The 18,057-nt window shown below is 48.0% G+C and overlaps 2 protein-coding genes across 2 annotated transcripts in view; one reads left to right on the plus strand and one right to left on the minus strand.

Moving 5' to 3' along the window:
* Nucleotides 1–18,057, plus strand: part of TMEM164 (transmembrane protein 164) — a 322,941-nt gene that overhangs the window by 33,313 nt on the left and 271,571 nt on the right. The gene's annotated exons all lie outside the window — the stretch shown is intronic.
* The window catches only part of AMMECR1 (AMMECR nuclear protein 1), a 93,308-nt gene continuing 92,610 nt past the window's right edge, over nucleotides 17,360–18,057 (minus strand). The window contains exon 7 of the mRNA XM_075259460.1: nucleotides 17,360–17,642. Within this exon, the coding sequence (XP_075115561.1) occupies nucleotides 17,528–17,642 (115 nt within the window). The 3' untranslated portion in view covers nucleotides 17,360–17,527. The remainder of the gene's footprint in view (nucleotides 17,643–18,057) is intronic.

The raw sequence follows: 18,057 nt of genomic DNA on the forward strand, positions 1-18,057 counted from the left end.
CACCCCACCAGATCACAGCAAGATTCCAGATTTTAAGACATTTTGCTTGATTTGATTTATTGTTTTCACAACTCATTCAACTCAGGGAGAGACGAAGCAATGCATGCTGGGTAATTATGCAAATCAAACACTTTTGATTGGATGAGAAGTAAATTTATTCAAAATGGCCACCAGGAAGCTCAGATCAGGACCAGGAGCCTTGTCTTCTCCCCTCCACATGCTCAGTAATACACAGTCTGCCCCTGGATGGCGACACCCTGATCACCAGCTGGGACCGGTAGCAGAGATCGCTGATCGCAGGGGTTACTCTGAGGGTCAGGTCATATCTGAATAGACTGAGACTCCTGAATGACACGGGCGAGTGCTGAACAGCTCACTACACCTGGTTTCACCCAACTTTTCTAAAACCTGACCTGTCATATACTCAATACGTCTTATCACTACATAAATAGGCACAACTTTCATTCTGGACTCTAGAAAAGCTTCTTGGCAGCCAATATGGAGTCAGTCACAGCTCACCCAGCTTTCCTAGAGTCATGAATGACGAATATACATTGCTTTACATCACTACATCCGCTCACACTGGACAATCGGAGCATTTTGCCATTCTGTACTTACAAAAGCTTTTCTATTGCCCTGAATGGCAACTTTACATTTATAACAAAGGAAAACCTTCCCTATCACTGTATACCCAGACCCTTTTACCATTCAGGACTCCGGGAAAGCTGGATGACACCCAGTCTGGTATCAATTACTACTCACAAGGGCCCAACCTAGCTTTTCTAGAGTCCTGAATAGCAAAATAAGAGATGCAACAATGTATACAGAAGAATAGGGAAGCGGTATACGGGAGAATAGGGAGGCGGTATACGGGAGAATAGGGAGGCGGCATACAGGAGATTAGGGAGGCGGCATACAGGAGAATAGGGAGGCGGTATACAGGAGAATAGGGAGGCGGTATACAGGAGAATAGGGAGGAGGTATACAGGAGATTAGGGAGGCGGCATACAGGAGAATAGGGAGGAGGTATACGGGAGATTAGGGAGGCGGCATACGGGAGAATAGGCAGGCGGCATACGGGAGAATAGGGAGGCGGCATACAGGAGAATAGGGAAGCGGCATACAGGAGAATAGGGAGGCGGCATACAGGAGAATAGGGAAGCGGCATACAGGAGAATAGGGAGGCGGCATACAGGAGAATAGGGAAGCGGCATACAGGAGAATAGGGAGGCGGCATACAGGAGAATAGGGAGGCGGCATACAGGAGAATAGGGAGGCGGCATACAGGAGAATAGGGAAGCGGCATACAGGAGAATAGGGAGGAGGCATACAGGAGAATAGGGAAGCGGCATACAGGAGAATAGGGAAGCGGCATACAGGAGAATAGGGAAGCGGCATACAGGAGAATAGGGAGGCGGCATACAGGAGAATAGGGAAGCGGCATACAGGAGAATAGGGAGGCGGCATACAGGAGAATAGGGAGGCGGCATACAGGAGAATAGGGAAGCGGCATACAGGAGAATAGGGAGGCGGCATACAGGAGAATAGGGAAGCGGCATACAGGAGAATAGGGAGGCGGCATACAGGAGAATAGGGAGGCGGCATACGGGAGAATAGGGAAGCGGTATACAGGAGATTAGGGAGGCGGCATACAGAAGAATAGGGAAGCGGCATACAGGAGAATAGGGAGGCGGCATACGGGAGAATAGGGAAGCGGCATACGGGAGAATAGGGAGGAGGTATACGGGAGATTAGGGAGGCGGTATACGGGAGAATAGGGAGGCGGCATACAGGAGAATAGGGAGGAGGTATACGGGAGATTAGGGAGGCGGTATACGGGAGAATAGGGAGGCGGCATACGGGAGAATAGGGAGGCGGTATACGGGAGATTAGGGAGGCGGTATACGGGAGAATAGGGAGGCGGCATACGGGAGAATAGGGAGGCGGCATACGGGAGATTAGGGAGGCGGCATACGGGAGAATAGGGAAGCGGTATACGGGAGAATAGGGAGGCGGTATACGGGAGAATAGGGAAGCGGTATACAGGAGATTAGGGAGGCGGCATACAGAAGAATAGGGAAGCGGCATACAGGAGAATAGGGAAGCGGCATACGGGAGAATAGGGAGGCGGCATACGGGAGATTAGGGAGGCGGCATACAGGAGAATAGGGAAGCGGTATACGGGAGATTAGGGAGGCGGCATACAGGAGAATAGGGAAGCGGTATACGGGAGAATAGGGAGGCGGTATACAGGAGAATAGGGAGGCGGCATACGGGAGATTAGGGAGGCGGCATACAGGAGAATAGGGAGGCGGCATACGGGAGAATAGGGAGGCGGCATACAGGAGAATAGGGAAGCGGTATACGGGAGAATAGGGAGGAGGTATACAGGAGATTAGGGAGGCGGTATACGGGAGAATAGGGAGGCGGTATACGGGAGAATAGGGAAGCGGCATACAGGAGAATAGGGAGGAGGTATACAGGAGATTAGGGAGGCGGTATACGGGAGAATAGGGAGGCGGTATACGGGAGAATAGGGAGGCGGCATACGGGAGAATAGGGAGGCGGTATACGGGAGATTAGGGAGGCGGCATACGGGAGAATAGGGAAGCGGTATACAGGAGATTAGGGAGGCGGCATACAGAAGAATAGGGAAGCGGCATACAGAAGAATAGGGAAGCGGTATACAGGAGAATAGGGAGGCGGCATACAGAAGAATAGGGAGGCGGCATACAGGAGAATAGGGAAGCGGCATACAGGAGAATAGGGAGGCGGCATACGGGAGATTAGGGAGGCGGCATACGGGAGAATAGGGAGGCGGCATACGGGAGAATAGGGAAGCGGCATACAGGAGAATAGGGAGGAGGTATACGGGAGATTAGGGAGGCGGTATACGGGAGAATAGGGAGGCGGTATACGGGAGAATAGGGAGGCGGCATACGGGAGAATAGGGAGGCGGCATACGGGAGATTAGGGAGGCGGCATACAGGAGAATAGGGAGGCGGCATACGGGAGAATAGGGAAGCGGCATACGGGAGAATAGGGAAGCGGTATACGGGAGAATAGGGAGGCGGCATACGGGAGAATAGGGAAGCGGCATACAGGAGAATAGGGAGGAGGTATACAGGAGATTAGGGAGGCGGTATACAGGAGAATAGGGAGGCGGTATACGGGAGAATAGGGAGGCGGCATACGGGAGAATAGGGAGGCGGTATACGGGAGATTAGGGAGGCGGCATACGGGAGAATAGGGAAGCGGTATACAGGAGAATAGGGAGGCGGTATACGGGAGAATAGGGAAGCGGCATACAGGAGAATAGGGAGGCGGCATACAGAAGAATAGGGAAGCGGTATACAGGAGAATAGGGAGGCGGCATACAGAAGAATAGGGAAGCGGCATACAGGAGAATAGGGAGGCGGCATACAGGAGAATAGGGAGGCGGCATACGGGAGAATAGGGAGGCGGCATACGGGAGATTAGGGAGGCGGCATACAGGAGAATAGGGAAGCGGCATACAGGAGAATAGGGAAGCGGTATACGGGAGAATAGGGAAGCGGTATACGGGAGAATAGGGAAGCGGCATACGGGAGAATAGGGAGGCGGCATACGGGAGATTAGGGAGGCGGCATACGGGAGAGTAGGGAGGCGGTATACGGGAGAATAGGGAGGCGGTATACGGGAGAATAGGGAGGCGGCATACGGGAGAATAGGGAGGAGGCATACGGGAGAATAGGGAGGCGGTATACGGGAGAATAGGGAGGCGGTATACGGGAGAATAGGGAAGCGGTATACAGGAGAATAGGGAGGCGGCATACGGGAGAATAGGGAAGCGGTATACAGGAGAATAGGGAGGAGGTATACGGGAGAATAGGGAGGCGGTATACGGGAGAATAGGGAGGCGGCATACGGGAGAATAGGGAGGCGGCATACGGGAGAATAGGGAAGCGGTATACGGGAGAATAGGGAGGAGGTATACGGGAGAATAGGGAGGCGGTATACGGGAGAATAGGGAGGCGGTATACGGGAGATTAGGGAGGCGGCATACAGGAGATTAGGCAGGCGGCATACAGGAGATTAGGGAAGCGGCATACGGGAGATTAGGGAAGCGGTATACGGGAGAATAGGGAGGCGGCATACGGGAGAATAGGGAAGCGGCATACGGGAGAATAGGGAGGCGGCATACGGGAGAATAGGGAGGCGGCATACGGGAGAATAGGGAGGCGGCATACGGGAGAATAGGGAAGCGGTATACGGGAGAGTAGGGAGGCGGTATACAGGAGAATAGGGAGGCGGTATACAGGAGAATAGGGAGGCGGCATACAGGAGAGTAGGGAGGCGGTATACGGGAGAATAGGGAGGCGGCATACAGGAGAATAGGGAGGCGGCATACAGGAGAATAGGGAGGCGGCATACGGGAGAATAGGGAGGCGGTATACAGGAGAATAGGGAGGCGGCATACAGGAGAATAGGGAAGCGGTATACAGGAGAATAGGGAGGCGGTATACGGGAGAATAGGGAGGCGGCATACAGGAGAATAGGGAGGCGGTATACGGGAGAATAGGGAGGCGGTATACGGGAGAATAGGGAAGCGGTATACGGGAGATTAGGGAGGCGGCATACGGGAGAATAGGGAAGCGGTATACAGGAGATTAGGGAGGCGGCATACAGAAGAATAGGGAAGCGGCATACGGGAGAATAGGGAGGAGGTATACGGGAGATTAGGGAGGCGGTATACAGGAGAATAGGGAGGCGGCATACGGGAGAATAGGGAGGCGGTATACGGGAGATTAGGGAGGCGGCATACGGGAGAATAGGGAAGCGGTATACAGGAGATTAGGGAGGCGGCATACAGAAGAATAGGGAAGCGGTATACGGGAGAATAGGGAGGCGGCATACGGGAGATTAGGGAGGCGGCATACAGGAGAATAGGGAGGCGGCATACAGGAGAGTAGGGAGGCGGTATACGGGAGAATAGGGAGGCGGCATACAGGAGAATAGGGAGGCGGCATACGGGAGAATAGGGAGGCGGCATACGGGAGAATAGGGAGGCGGTATACGGGAGAATAGGGAGGCGGTATATGGGAGAATAGGGAGGCGGCATACGGGAGAATAGGGAGGCGGTATACGGGAGAATAGGGAGGCGGCATACAGGAGAATAGGGAGGAGGCATACGGGAGAATAGGGAGGAGGTATACGGGAGAATAGGGAAGCGGTATACGGGAGAGTAGGGAGGCGGTATACAGGAGAATAGGGAGGTGGTATACAGGAGAATAGGGAGGCGGTATACAGGAGAATAGGGAGGCGGCATACAGGAGAGTAGGGAGGCGGTATACGGGAGAATAGGGAGGCGGCATACAGGAGAATAGGGAGGCGGCATACAGGAGAATAGGGAGGCGGTATACGGGAGAATAGGGAGGCGGCATACGGGAGAATAGGGAGGCGGTATACGGGAGAATAGGGAGGCGGCATACGGGAGAATAGGGAGGCGGCATACAGGAGATTAGGGAAGCGGTATACGGGAGAATAGGGAGGCGGCATACAGGAGATTAGGCAGGCGGCATACAGGAGAATAGGGAGGCGGCATACAGGAGATTAGGGAAGCGGTATACAGGAGAATAGGGAGGCGGCATACGGGAGATTAGGGAAGCGGTATACAGGAGAATAGGGAGGCGGCATACGGGAGAATAGGGAGGCGGCATACAGGAGAATAGGGAGGCGGTATACGGGAGAATAGGAAGGCGGTATACAGGAGAATAGGGAGGCGGCATACAGGAGAGTAGGGAGGCGGTATATGGGAGAATAGGGAAGCGGCATACGGGAGAATAGGGAGGCGGTATATGGGAGAATAGGGAGGCGGCATACAGGAGAATAGGGAGGCGGTATACGGGAGAATAGGGAGGCGGCATACGGGAGAATAGGGAGGCGGCATACGGGAGAATAGGGAGGCGGTATACAGGAGATTAGTGAGGAGGTATACAGGAGAGTAGGGAGACGGTATACAGGAGATCAGGGAGGCGGTATACAGTAGATTAGGGAGGCGGTATACGGGAGAATAGGGAGGCGGCATACGGGAGAATAGGGAGGCGGTATACAGGAGATTAGTGAGGAGGTATACAGGAGAGTAGGGAGACGGTATACAGGAGATCAGGGAGGCGGTATACAGTAGATTAGGAAGGCGGTATACAGGAGATCAGGGAGGCGGCATACGGGAGAATAGGGAGGCGGTATACAGGAGAGTAGGGAGGAGGTTAGACTTAGAATACAGCTGAACAGTAGAGCAGAATACAGTTCCAGGGACTTACTTTGCTAATGGCGCTCGGCCCGGTATGTGAGAAGTCCTAAGTGAGAGTCTTCACCCGGCCACAGAAAGTTTGGGAATTATTGCTCTAGAGGATAGAAGACTTTAAAGATATCCCAGATTTCATGTTGAATATGGCCTACAATTGTAGGGTGCACAGACATAGTCACAGTTTTGCTGGGGGTCCCGGGGTCGCCCCCATAGTTGCGCTGTGGCAGAACAGTATTACAGCACTGGCCCTTCCTAGAAGTTTCTGAACTCCTGTTATCACATTGTATTCCTCCAGCCATCTGTTACAGCTTCGCATTGGTTTCAGCAAAGCAGATTTATATCAAGTAGATTAATAGTTCCCATCACTGGAGAGCAAGCGAGCGAGACATCGGCCGCTAATTCCTATTCCACGCACCCTCTCCCCGCGTCATTTGGGTACCACGATCTGTAGATAGTCAGAGCGGTGACTGCAGACAATGCTGAAGGGAAAGAACATTCATCATCATCTTCATTACTCAGACGTCTTCCCAGACACCCCGGCTATCCAAATAGTTTTATAAACAGGACATCGAGTCCAAGTACAAATATCTAAAGACATCTCAAAAGACTCATCTGTGCTGGAGGGTTAATATGTTAGAGGAGATGTTCTTAAAATCCCTTCACAAGCCTTGTACCTATGAGGTCTATAGGAGCTACATCTCATATACAGTATAGAAATGAGTTTCTGTCTGTCTGTGTTCTTTATGCGCAACCAAACGACTGGACCGATCTCCTCCAAGTTTGGCACACAGATACGTTAGGTGTCCAGCAAGGTTTTAGACCAGGTCTCAACTCTCACGGACGTACCGTTCCTGAGATACAGTATTCCCAAAACAATGACCTGCAATAGTCAATACAAACCTGCAAGTCTTTCACTTCCAACTGTCATATACACACATCAGAGGATTAGATACACAGCTCAGCGCACAGTATCATGCATCAGAGGATTAGATACACAGCTCAGCACATAGTATCACACATCAGAGGATTAGATACACAGCTCAGCACATAGTATCACACATCAGAGGATTAGATACACAGCTCAGCACACAGTATCACACATCAGAGGATTAGATACACAGCTCAGCACATAGTATCACACATCAGAGGATTAGATACACAGCTCAGCACATAGTATCACACATCAGAGGATTAGATACACAGCTCAGCACATCAGAGGATTAGATACACAGCTCAGCACATCAGAGGATTAGATACACAGCTCAGCACATGGTATCATGCATCAGAGGATTAGATACACAGATCATCACATCAGAGGATTAGATACACAGATCATCACATCAGAGGATTAGATACACAGCCCAGCACACAGTGTCACACGTCAGAAGATTAGATACAAAGCTCAATACACACCATCACACATCAGAGCTTTACTCCAGGTTTCCGTAACAACCCAGCTGTAGGTCAGCTTTAAAGGGGCAGGGCGCTGCGGATGACGCTGGTCCACAAATTCACACAGCTTTACTCCAGGTATCCATAACAACCGATCACAGGTTTCTTACTGATAACCAAACTTAGATACACATGATCACATGACGCTTATGGACACACACAAACGACATACACAATAGGCGAGTGCAAAACTGGGCAATTCTTATGGGGCCACTACACAAACAAAAATAAAATGCACCCGTGCAAAGCCGCGTCCTCCTGCTAGTAGATTATAAATATGGCGGTTTCTATCATGAGATAGCCGGAGTGCCACAAGTGCACCATTTACTGAGGTCCTGCCACCACCTCTTTGCATTGCTCAATATCTGCTGCTCCACTGATTCCAGCACGGTTGGAATCTTTTCTGTAGCCCCCACCGTTCTCAAGTAGTCATTTCCGTTAGTTTCAGAACAATTATGCTAATATTTTAAGGACCGCCCACCTGACAGTAGAAAACGGCCAATCATCGGCTTCAACAGCTCTGAAAGACACCGCCGGAGCCGAAGAACCGGGATGCATGGGAGGACACCGGGGAGTTTGATTTATTGTTTTTTTATTTTCCAGTGCCCCTGCTTGATTTACAAGTTTTATGGGTTGTGCATTTTTGCCTGGACAACCCCTTTAAGGATTAGCTACATGCAAAGGAACTGCCACAAATCCTCTCCAGTGAATGGGGCCACTAATAGCTGCACAGCCAGGGAGCCCCCATACAAGTAAATGGCGACGGTGTAACAGCAGAGATTTACCAGGGCTGTCCCAGGGATATAGTGGATTAGTAACTGAATGGGCTCAGGAGAGCGGGTAACGCAACATGCAGTGAGAATTCATTTTGCCACTTGATTCCACTGGCTTGGTAGACAGGGCCATGTGCAGTTGTATTTGGTCTAGTTTAGGTATGATGCATTTTGGGCATGCAGTTACCCTATTGGGGCACTGCCATGATATGGAAGGTGTATGGCAATAGTAGGAGACCTTGTATTGTTGCAGATTGCTGCTGTTATCAGGTAGTTCTCCATAGGATGTGTTACCTCTCATGGCTTCTAACTCATCAGGATAATGCTCACCCATCCACAACAAGGGTTTCCCAGGAATGTCTTGATACACTTCCTTGGCCTGCCCGGTCACCAGCTTTATTGCCAATCGAGGATCTATGGGACACCCGCTTTAGAAACCTTACAGGACCAGCTGTGGGGCAGATCTGCTGCAGGAGACCATGATACCTGGATGCCTCCGTGCCCAACCAAATCATCGCCTAACAGGGGACTAGGAGCCTCCTTTCAGTTGTAAAGTTTTCCCCAATAAACTTCTCCTTTCAATCCAATATTGTCATTTCTTACTTATTTCATCATTATATTCACACATTTCATTGAATTCCAACAAATCCTTCTTGGTGCATTTTTTCTTCTTCCATTTAAATTCCCCCCTTGTCTGGTTTTGCTCTCAGGAGTGTAAGAGGTAGGGGGTAGAGTCATTTAGGAAAAGTAATCATTTTAACTGCCCTGTTTCTCCCAAAATGAGCCCTAGTTACAGTCAGGGCCTCCAAGCACTAGGTTGTGTCAGGAGATGGAGAAGAGGTACAGCGTTGCTCCCGATCGTCCCCCTTCCTCCCGCCATGGCAGTGCAACATTTGCTCCCCCACTACCCAGACCTTCCTCCTGCCCCCCATGTCCACCATCTGCATGACACCTCCTGGCTACTACTATGCAGTGGGCTTGACTACCTACGTGACCATATGTCAGGGGCCATCACTGCTCGATCTCACATAGGCAAGCAGAAGAGCAAGAAGGGGGCCCGGGGCCACACACAGTGTTTAGGGAGAGGGTCAGTAAGGTTATGATCTGCTGATCCTGCACCATTAAGTCAGGGTGACTCACCCTAAGCACTTTACAAGATTCGTCCGAAGCAAATCGGAACAGACTCCTAGAAAATAATCCCCAGCCCTCTTTTCTGAGAAAACAATATTAGACCCCGTCGTATGGGGAGGTTTGTTACTCTGGACATCACATGTGGACGTCGACCTTCGAAATCCAGATGCTACAGGAGGTCTGCGCTGATACCTGAAGAGGAGCCACAACACAAAAAACCCAGAACCAAGAAACCCCTAATATCAGGCGAGAGCGGCCATCTTGCAGATTATTTATCAGGGAAGTTGGTCCAGCGCTGATCAGCGACTACAGGACACAAAGGAGGGAATCCATCATGTGCAGATGTGATATATTATGTTATAGGTTATATTATGTTATATGCAAGAAGATTTTCTTTTTTAATAATTTCTTTTGAGCCAAAGCCAGAAGAGGATTCCAAAGAAGGAACTGACTTTCTCCTTCCCGCCACTTCTGGCCTCGGCTTGGAGAACTACATCAATAACGGCAATGGCACTTTTCCCAAAAAAACTGCTTGTGAGATCCAATCAATGCTGCCGACTTGTTACTAAGTAACACTAAAGAATGGGAAATCTGAAGGAAACCAATTATTAACATGAACCTCTGTCCACGGGGAACGTACAGAGCAAAGGGAAGCGGCGGGAATAAGCCGAGTATCATTAACCCATTGTTAGCACAAGGAAGGAATTTGTTTGTTTTTCACTTTCATTCAGTAGACAGACACTTCGTATCCTATTACACGGCACATGGATACAAATAACAGTGAGTGTATATGAAGAGAAGCTGTATCATACATGGCACACGGATACACAAGGACTTCTGGGAGGGGCGCTGGCTTTGTTCCCCGGCTTCCATATACACGTCAGAGTGCAAATGAGAACAAGGGCTTATTCACATGTGCACGGTTACAGATGTGTAATGTCCGTGTTAATAACAGATTGCATGTGCACCCGTTCATTTTAAAGCAGGTCTCCATTCTTAAATGGTTATATTCACATGCACCTATTAGGGCTTGTTCACACATGAACAAAGGGGCGGATTTTGACAGCGGATTTCTCTTCAAAATCCGCCCCTTTACAATGGTGGTTTATGTAGACCGCCGGGCTGCTTTTTTCCACTAGCGGCGGGCTGCTGCTAGCGGAGAAAAGAAGCAACATGTCCTTTGTTCAGGCGGAAGCCGTGGCGCACTGGACCGCAGCACCCTCCTATGTCGGCTCATTCATTTGAGCTGACATAGGAGGGGAAAGCCGTGACTGCGATGGTCGTGGCAGGCGGCTTTTGACCAGAGAGAGACGTGGCTGGCCACGTCTCTGTGTCAAAACCCGCGCAGGCGCCCCACATCTGAACTGGTTTTGCAAGCCACGGATGCCGATTATATCACAGACAGTATATATCTGCTACAAATGTACATGCGGAAACTCAATATACCGAATATCTGCTCTTGGGGGAGAATCAGGACACCTCCTTAAATATGAAAGCATCGCCCCAAAAAGGGGGGCGGCTTTAATGTTAAGTTTATGTACTAAAAAAATGCCCAAAAACAGATATAGTATGTAGAATATGAAGATGCAGGAACCTCTCGATAAATCAGCTGAGCCTTGTACCTGCTGGGAACAAAAAGCAGTTTTAAGAATTCTGCCCTAATGTCAAGGGAATATCTTGTGAACAGGCCAATACGTGCTGTGGCCCCTGTAGGCCCCCAATAATCTGATATCCTAATGGCTGGCCACCAGTCTTCTGTTCCAAGAAAAGGCTGAAGTAGGGCCGAAGCCCCATGTTGCGGAAATGCAGATTTATTTGTTGCGTTTTTTTGAGCCAAAACCAGAATTAGATTGAGCAGAAGGACTTAGAAGAACTTTCTAGAAGTCTCCTATTCCTCTTATAGTCTCTTTCTTGGCTTTGGCTAAAAAAAAAATGCAACAAAATCTGCGTTTCTGCAACGTGGGGCCTTAGGGTAAGCTCACATGGAGTATTTTGGTCAGGATTTTGAGGCCGTATCCGCCTCAAAATCCTGACCAAAAAGACGGCTCCCATTGAAATCAAAGGGGGCCGTTCAGGTCTTAGTTCCGGCTCCCAGAAAAAGCAGCGACATGCTCATTCTTCAGGCCGTTTCGCCTCGCGATTCGTCCTGAAGACGCTTTCTCCTCCGGACTAGGACCATTCATTTGGGCCTGATCCGGAGCAGAGTGCGCGGCTGGATGTCGGTGCAGTGCACTGGCTTTCAGTCGCGGCTACCCAGTTTTTGGTCTGGAGGTTCCGGACCAAAAAAACCCGAAATGAACTTACCCTTACTATTATTTCACATATGGAGTGACGATATCCCCTCAACCCTGTCTAAGCCTCTCACCTCTGCCAGATCAGTCCTCTCTGCACCAAGCTGATGAGATGCAAACACATCGAAACGGCTGTCCTTGGCTGAGAGACTGTATCTGATATAATCCCGACATCATTGCAAACAAAGGCCTCTGAGAAGGTCGGGCATGATGTTAAAGGGACCTCTATAGGTTGCTTGACAGACTGTCTTCCTAATTACATCATGGAAGACAGATTTGCACAGTGAGCGCCCTCTATAGGTCTGTTTGTCTGAGACACTGTCTTCCTAATTACATCATGGAAGTCAGATTTGTATATTCTTTCCACATTATTTCACACATCAGTATTCACCGACCCTCCGGCATTACTCGAGTCTTCCAAGAGACATCCCCAACCAAACGCCCCCAATAATGAAAGTCAAGAACGGCAGCGGTCGGTCTTTTTTCCATATTTTATTTGGGTAATTTAAAAGGTAACAATAGTGTTAAAACTACTACAATATCTTTCCACAGCCATAGCTCACAGACCCACAAATAACCTTCTATATATAGAATTTTATTGTATTTTTTTTTTTTGCCTTTTCTCCGTTTTTACCTTTTTTTGTAACCTTACCTATCATAATAAAATGCCCATTATAACAGTTTTACACTAATAGCAACTATATGTGGAGGGAAGGATCTAGTATAATGGAAAGGAGCGGGGGCGGGGACTCCGTGATGTCATTCATTGGAATTTGTAATCAAGGTTAATAAGTAGAGAAATCCTGGGCTCGCCGCTACGCCAGGCAGCCGACGCGGCCCAGAGGACAGAGGCCCTTCGTCGCTGAAGAAACCCACAAGACATTGCTCTACAATGCGTTCCGAGGATCTCGAGCCGCGAAGGTGATCACCAACGCATTTGACATCAAAAGCTGGTGATATATAAGTCAAAGCAACTTCTTCTGTAACATATTTAAACAAAAAAAAAAAAAAAAAACACTTAAACTTAGAAACTAGATCCCCAAAAAATTTTTCTGAAAAAAGAATCAACTTTTGAGATACAAAAACAGTCATCTGTACGTTTTATACAAAAAGTTTTTCGTTTTCTCAGTGCGTTTTTCAACCAGCTTTTTAGTTACTGGGTCCAGCGCAAAGTGTTTATATTTATAGATAGAATTTTTTTTTTTATTATTTTTATTTTTTTACGATTTTTATTTTTATATTTTTTTTCCCCCCCCAGAACGGTAAAAAAAAAAAAAAAAAAATTCTTATAGAAAGAATCATTGCTGGTCTTAAGAATGAATGTAACGTAGAAACCCTTTAATTCTCAGAGGCACACAAGAAGGGCTCCGTAGACGAAAAAAAAAAACAAAAAACCCCAAAAAAACGAAAAAAAAAAAAAAAATCAGTTTATTTATACAGAGGATGCATTTTTTTTTCCAGTCTCCTCAAATAAACTTGATTCACTTTAACATCACTAGAAAAAAAAAAAAAATTGTTAGAAACTGTACAAAAAATTAAAAAAAAAAAAAAAAAAATGAACACATTATAATCCTGCAGGATCGTTAGATAGAACGTAAAGGCTTTAAGGAGCAGCATTGAACGTATGGCCAGAGGTTTCTTTGGTTTGGTCTAACATACAAGAGATGAAATCTAATCTCGGACAGATTTACTATTTGTTAATTTTTTTTAAGAAACCTGCACAATTGAAGACGAGCACTAAGAAGATGGTTATACGAGGGCAAGGTGCATTAGGTCTGGGGGCCGCTGTTGTGCCGGTCGGGGTCACTATGGAGGATTGGTGCTTGTCTGTGCTTTTTTTTTTCCGTGCAGGCCTCCTCTATACAGCAGCATTGCACCGTGCGGGGGCCTTTCCTTAGCAGCAGAGATGGTGTGAACAGAAGGTAGTCTGCAAACCTAAAGAAATCTGGGAAATCTGGGAGAGGCAAAGCAGCAGAGGTTAAGACTTCAAGGGCAGCCGCAGGGTTAAAAGGTGCCCGGACCAACGTGGATTAAAATGCATACATTCTCTGCAAGATTAGGATAAAACAGGGACACTAGTGATTCCAGCTACGGTGCGGCATCTAAAACATCTACAAATAATAATAATAATAAAGTAAAAATTTGCAGAAGGCGCACATAAAACCAAAATTAAAAGGAAGCGGTGAATGTAATTGCATAGCTGGATTCTCTGTTTGCTTCTGACTGGTCACAAGGACCATGGGAGACCATCTTATAGACCCTATTCAGACTGGTTCTGTAATTGTCAGTTATGTGCATGGTGGAGGTGCTACATGGGGTCCATCTAGGATCATGGAGGTCACTGCCGTGTGGTCTACGGTGCATTAACCCATCAGGCCGATGCCAATAAACGGAGCGGTAACTACTATCCCCTTCCACCAACACATGGGGGTCAGGAAGCTGTTTGGAGAAGATCCTCACACCCGTGGTTATCCAGGTGGGGCGGGGGAAAATCCCAAACCTTTGGGGTGAGAATAATGTTCATGACGGAGATGGGAATGGCCCGGGCTCTGGTTGGGGGTTATGGAAACAGCAAAACGTGGCCGCTCTACAAGGTGTCCGTAACACCCATAGACGTATAGAACTACAGAAAGCCGCCATGTTTCCTCCATTCACCTCTATCACAGTAGAACAGACATTTGGCCATTTCTATAACTCCCCATCTGTCGGTCAGGAGAACGAGCCAGTAATACCCACCTTAACCAAATGTTAAAGGGGTGACCTGATCACTTTAAATGACCTCCTACCCAAAGGACAGTATACAAAATACCACATTGGTAAGGGACGACGGTGTCCTTGTAGGACTGGAGCAGCTGGGTGCTCCATTAACTTCTAAGGAACTACTATGGATGGCCCAAAGAGGATCAAGGTGCAGGACCAGATGTGTTGCAGGAACCCGTCACTGCCCTGTCTACCTAAAAATTGTGTTTGCTGCCAAAACAACCCCATTCAGGGGGCTGGACAAGGCTTTCTGCAACAAGTCTGTTGCATGTGAATTGATGCTTGGCTGTTTGGTGGAGGGAAGGGGACCAATGTGACCAGCGAACGTCTCGAGAATGGATTCAGGAACCAGATCTCATCTTGTGTGATGTGAAATATCAGGGCCCGTGGCATCAACGCCTGAAGGTTCAGACTCGGGCTGCAGATATAATGCACCGTCCCAGTTGTATAACCAGCTTTAGATTTTGTTTTTAAGATAATTGACAGCTACTAAGAGACAGATGCATTTTTGCACTAAGCTGTATACAAAAAGGACACACAAACAATCCTTTTTTGTGTTTTTTTTTTTTGTTTCGATCTCCCCTAAGCCATGCTGGGAAGTATTGCTGACCTTGTACTATCAGAACCTGCAGGATTGGCATTTCATCAATATCTCATTATTACACGAGTAAGAAACATCTGTAGAACATCTGCATATATCGAGAATTAGTAAAAATCTGATATGATCTTGAGTTGGCATGACCAGTCACGGGACCTTGTGCAAGGGATGAGTAGCACCTTTAAATACATAGACTTTAAAAAAGAGAAAAAAGGAAATTCTAAAGCTTGTTCGTGAACGAAAGTCGCAACCCGCGCCAACAAAATCAAAAAACAAATCGGTTTTGCTGTGCCGGTATTGGTAAAAAGAAGACATTTTTTGCAGCAAAAAATCATGATTTGACTTGTGCTCACTTTGTTTAGGAGAGGGGGGATGGGTAGTAGAGGCCTCGCCGGAGACCCCATTACAGCCCCCCTGAATGTCGCATGATAAAGGGTAGAAATAGATCAACTCCGCGCACCTGAGTATGGGGGGGAACGGAGAGACTTCAAAAAGAAAATAAAAAAATGACATCCCAGCATCTCCCGTTACCAAGAGAACCTACAATGTATTGGTCTGACAAACTTTGGAAGCCGCTCAGACACCACAATATCTCCTCTGCAGTCGGTGCTGGCAGCATGTGAATTATTTAAGGCATCCAAATGGGGGCGGGGGAGGGGTGGGGGACGCTCCCCGACAATTTTTTGGAGCAAATGATGTGGATGAAGGAACCGCTGAAGAGCCAACCAACCCCCTGCAGCAAGAACGGCTTATGATGCTGTCTCAGTATAAGCCTCTCTGGCTACAATGGCCGCCATTACGGACCCGCAAACCTAAAAAGCCTCAATAACCTCACTCTACTGCAATGCTCTTCACCCACGCTAATGGTTCCAGCATGCAAAAGCGGCCGCGTCACCGGCAACAGTGCTGGCCGCGATGACCGAAGTCTACCAACTCCGTGCCCGACAGATCGGTAAAGCTATGAGAAGGCTAATGGCACTTGAGCAGGAGAAAAGGAAAGTTGGATTTCTACAAAACGCACATTCCAGGCCAACGAGTCGACAACCTGCTCGCTTTCCTCCAAAACTAAAAGAGCCAAGATGGTTCCTTAAAGGGGCGGCCCCACATGAACAAGGTATTACCTACCCACACTCCCATACGACTGGTGCAACAGTTTCAGCGTAGCACGGATCTCGCCTGGGACAATGGTGGCACCCCAGTGATCAGACGCATTACCTATGGGTAGGTGATACCTTAATAGTAGTGACATGACGGACAACTCAGACTCTCCGCTGCTACCGTAGTTGGGCCGGATCGAGCCCAATCTGCAACAGATAAAGCAGCAATGGCGAACGCTTTCCATAGCACGGACCCCGCTTGGCATTTGCAAAGATTGCAAGGTAGAAATGCAGAATGGGGATGTGACGGATGACGGACCTCACACCACATAGGTAGAACATTGTGCATTAAAGCAGTAACACAACAAGATTTGCTAACCAAACACCGTTAACCATGTAAATGCATCTAACACTGCGAGGCGATTCTGAGGTAGGGTATAAAACATCTGACCGGTACAAATAGAAGCCTCTCCACCTTAGGCCTCCATGTCTTGTGCTGCCATTATCTGTAAACACATCAGGTCACAGCCAAAGACGGAAATGGATGAAGTCAACGTAACGCTGGTCTGACGGACGAGCAACCAGGCAAAACGCACGCGCCATTCTCCAATGAAGAAATGAGATTATGGAAATGCCAAGAAAAAAAAAAAAAAAACCCTAAAAATCGTTCCCTAACAACAAAACCCTTACTCTGAAAGGGTTAAAGAAAAAAACCAAAGCTAATGATATGTACCAAACGCGAAGTAGCTAAGCGCACGCAGAGAACGCCGATCGCAGATCCTTCATTATAGACACACGTCCTTCCATCCACATTCATTGAGAAAACCCTGATCAGGAGGGAGAGAGGTTAGCGAAAACACAAAAAAACGGTAAAATAACGTAAGAAGGAGGAGAATAGAGGAGGATGCTGCAAAAAACTCAGTAGCTCAAAACAAGTCTAATAAAAAATAGAAAAACATTGTGGTACTTAATACGTCTTCCCACCCGTTGCCCCGGTTAGCGCAAAGTCTAAGCAGGACAACGGAAACAATCATCATAAAATGGTACAGTAATAGAGATAGCTAGACCAGGAGGGAGCCGGGTCCCCGGGGAAGAGTTCTGCGGACAGGTCTAGTGACTGGTCATGCGGCTCAGTGTCAGGAATAATGGTTGTAGGGTGGGAGGGGGTGCCCGATGCCATTCTGAAAGTGGTGGTGCTGACGGTGGGAAAGGTACTCGGCGTAGCTCATTGTCATCTTCTCACTGCGGTATCTGCACGGGGGAGACACAAGGGGACAATATAATGCAGGTTAGACGCGGCACACGGTGTATATACTGGTGATTCAACATGGACCCAAATAGACTGTATAATACAATATACCGCTATATGGACCCAAATAGACTGTGTAATACATTACACTGCTATACGGACCCATATAGACTATATAATACACTACACTGCTATATGGACCCAAATAGACTGGGTAATACATTACACTGCTATACGGACCCATATAGACTATATAATATACTACACTGCTATATGGACCCAAATAGACTGTATAATACACTACAATATGACATGGACCCAAATAGACTATATATAATACACTACACTGCTATACGGTCCCAAATAGACTATATATAATACACTGCACTGCTATACGGACCCAAATAGACTATATAT

Source organism: Leptodactylus fuscus, chromosome 11, assembly GCF_031893055.1.
Source record: "Leptodactylus fuscus isolate aLepFus1 chromosome 11, aLepFus1.hap2, whole genome shotgun sequence".
Lineage (NCBI taxonomy): Eukaryota > Metazoa > Chordata > Amphibia > Anura > Leptodactylidae > Leptodactylus > Leptodactylus fuscus.